At 40.9% G+C, this 2,500-nt stretch overlaps 1 protein-coding gene across 5 annotated transcripts in view; it reads left to right on the top strand.

Moving 5' to 3' along the window:
• The window catches only part of LOC125041681 (sterol regulatory element-binding protein cleavage-activating protein-like), a 28,241-nt gene that overhangs the window by 12,357 nt on the left and 13,384 nt on the right, over window positions 1-2,500 (top strand). For all 5 annotated transcript variants that reach the window (XM_047636854.1, XM_047636856.1, XM_047636853.1 and 2 more), the window contains 4 exons: window positions 1-1,264; window positions 1,504-1,721; window positions 1,978-2,138; window positions 2,383-2,500. The exon at window positions 1-1,264 is cut by the window's left edge and continues 145 nt beyond it; the exon at window positions 2,383-2,500 is cut by the window's right edge and continues 20 nt beyond it. In XM_047636854.1, coding sequence (XP_047492810.1) covers window positions 1-1,264; window positions 1,504-1,721; window positions 1,978-2,138; window positions 2,383-2,500 — 1,761 coding nt within the window. The remainder of the gene's footprint in view (window positions 1,265-1,503; window positions 1,722-1,977; window positions 2,139-2,382) is intronic.

Raw genomic sequence — 2,500 nt, 5'->3', positions numbered from 1 at the left:
CTTTTTGTGTCAATATACTTCTCAATCTTGAAAATGGACATGTTCAAGAGTAAATTTGGAATGGCCATAAGTGTTCAGGCAACCCTGATTGCATCCCTGTGCATTTCTGTGGGATTTTGTGCATATTTTGGCCTGCGGCCTCTTCACAGTAAAGGGAAATATGTATATCCAGTGCTTGCAGGACTTATTGGTTTTGAAAATAGTATGGTGTTAATCAGATCTGTGTTATCGACTCCTTCCCACTTGGACATTAAGATTCGTGTTGCTCAGGGTCTAGCCCGTGAAGGATGGACTATTACTAAGTATTTCCTGACTATGATTACTATTGTAACAGTGTCATTCTTCCTTTTTATACCACTGGTTCAGGAGATTTGTATATATGGTAGTGTGGTACTCTTATGTGACCTGTACATGCAATTGGTGTTTCTCACCTCAGTGCTCTCTATTGACCTCCACCGCTATGAGGACTCAGAGGAACAAAAGAAACAGTCTTTAGCGAGTGGTGGACCGTTCTCAGTGAACCCACTTTTTAGATATCAACAACTTACTCCAAATTCCAATGTGAGGATTCTAGTCAGCAGTAATGACCGCAACGTGACCTCTGTGCCAAACCTACACCGTCGGAATGCACCCCTAGGATCTGCTGTGAAATCGAGTGGCCAGGACCGAATGGCTCACCCTCAGACCAAGCCCAAGAACCAAGACATGATGCCCAGACGGCTCAGGGTGACCTACTTTGTGGCCAAGAAGCGGATGTTTCAGAGAATGTTTATGTGTGTGTTTGTAGGATGGATAGCATGGATGATATATAGCTCAGGCTTGATGGAACACTTTTCAGAAACAGTGAATGATGCGCAGCGGTCACGTGACTTGCCATCTGTCATTTTCTCGCTCACAAACCGATCCAACTATTTGTTCCAAAATGGTGTCTCGGTGCCGACTCCAAGAAGCATAGACGAGACCACATCTGCAGACTCACCAGATGTGGTGACACCACCCAGCATTGCCATTAACTCCACCACACAGAAGCAGGATGGACTAAAGCTTCTGAAGCACCGCACACGCTCCCTTCTGCGCAAGCTGCCTCATAATCACTGGCCAACTCTCTTCAGTTACTACAACATCAGCATCACCGGCCATTATTTAAGCATACTGCCACCCATACTGTTGTCTCTTCCAATCTCACCAGAAGAAGCTATTAGTGTACACAATCCTAGTGATCCAAACACTTCACCTTGGCTTCCTGATAAGCTTCACCATCCAGGTAAGTTAAGAATTCAGTATGTTGTATAGAGGGCTACATACTAATCATCATTATCATGATTTCATTGATTTAGGGTGAGTTAGTCTTTGAAAGTGGGAATGATTATATTGTTTGCTGATTCGCTCTTATATTATCACATATTTATATGAAATAATGAAAAAGGCATTTTTTTTATTGGATGTTGATTAATGTTTCTAATGTTTACTGATAAGATAATTTATTTATGTCCATATTTACAGATTCTATGGACATAGATGATATAGACTGGCAAGAGGGTTCTGCTTTCATACCATCATCAACAGGAGAATTACTCTTGACAGCTATATTGGTGATACCAGCAGTGCTCTGCCTCTTGTATGCCTTTGTAGCTCTTTACCATTGCATTTGTTCTCGTAACTATGCTGAGTGGAGGGCTTCTTGGTGGGGTCAGGATGGGGTAAAGAGTGAGACATCACAGGTATGTACAAGTTTTTAGTAGCATTTGTAGTTTTAGGAAGGCATTATCATGTTCCTTATTTATTGTTTCATGTTTATTTCATGAGAGCCTTGGGAAAGGGGTTTGAAGAGAGTGATTAGCTTTTGGTATTTCATGTACAGAACATTGTTTGAGAGACCTTTGGGATTTTTGAGTAAATTGTATATGTGTATGCTCTGAAAATTAATAATGCATTATTATTCATAAAGTGAAACTCATATGCATCTGCTCTCTCCAGATTATTGGAGATGCCCTGCCATTGGTATTGGCTGGTCATCCTCACGATGTCGAGTGTATGTGTACAGATGGAGTTCTGTTGGTGTCATCATGTCTTGCAGGGATTATTCGTGTGTGGGATCCCAGCACAGGCGAGTGTGTAGCCAACATCAATAGACGAAGGTGAGAAGGATGTTTAGGGCCAGCTCTTGAAAAAATTGTACCATTATTTCCTATGCAAGATGAAAGATCCCTTAAAACCAGTTAGCAGTTTGATCATAGTATTTCTAAGAAGTTTAATATAAAAGATATAGATGTTTTTCTCTTGTTGCTGTTAAAGACTGAAATTTTCAAGGAATTCCCTAAAGGAGAGTATACATTTTAGCATAAATAGCAAATAATTTTCTGTTTTTCTGCCAAATCACAGTCAGAAAAGACCAGAGTTTCGCATGGGGTCTCCAGATTTAGGTGATGACTTCCATTCAGATTATGAATCTGGATCACCCAGATCGCAGACTGGGGATGCAAGCTTCTTCAGGAAGTAT

Source organism: Penaeus chinensis, chromosome 31, assembly GCF_019202785.1.
Source record: "Penaeus chinensis breed Huanghai No. 1 chromosome 31, ASM1920278v2, whole genome shotgun sequence".
In the NCBI taxonomy this organism is placed as follows: domain Eukaryota; kingdom Metazoa; phylum Arthropoda; class Malacostraca; order Decapoda; family Penaeidae; genus Penaeus; species Penaeus chinensis.
Note: the sequence above shows the minus strand (reverse complement) of the source record. Positions and strands in the feature narration are given on the sequence as shown.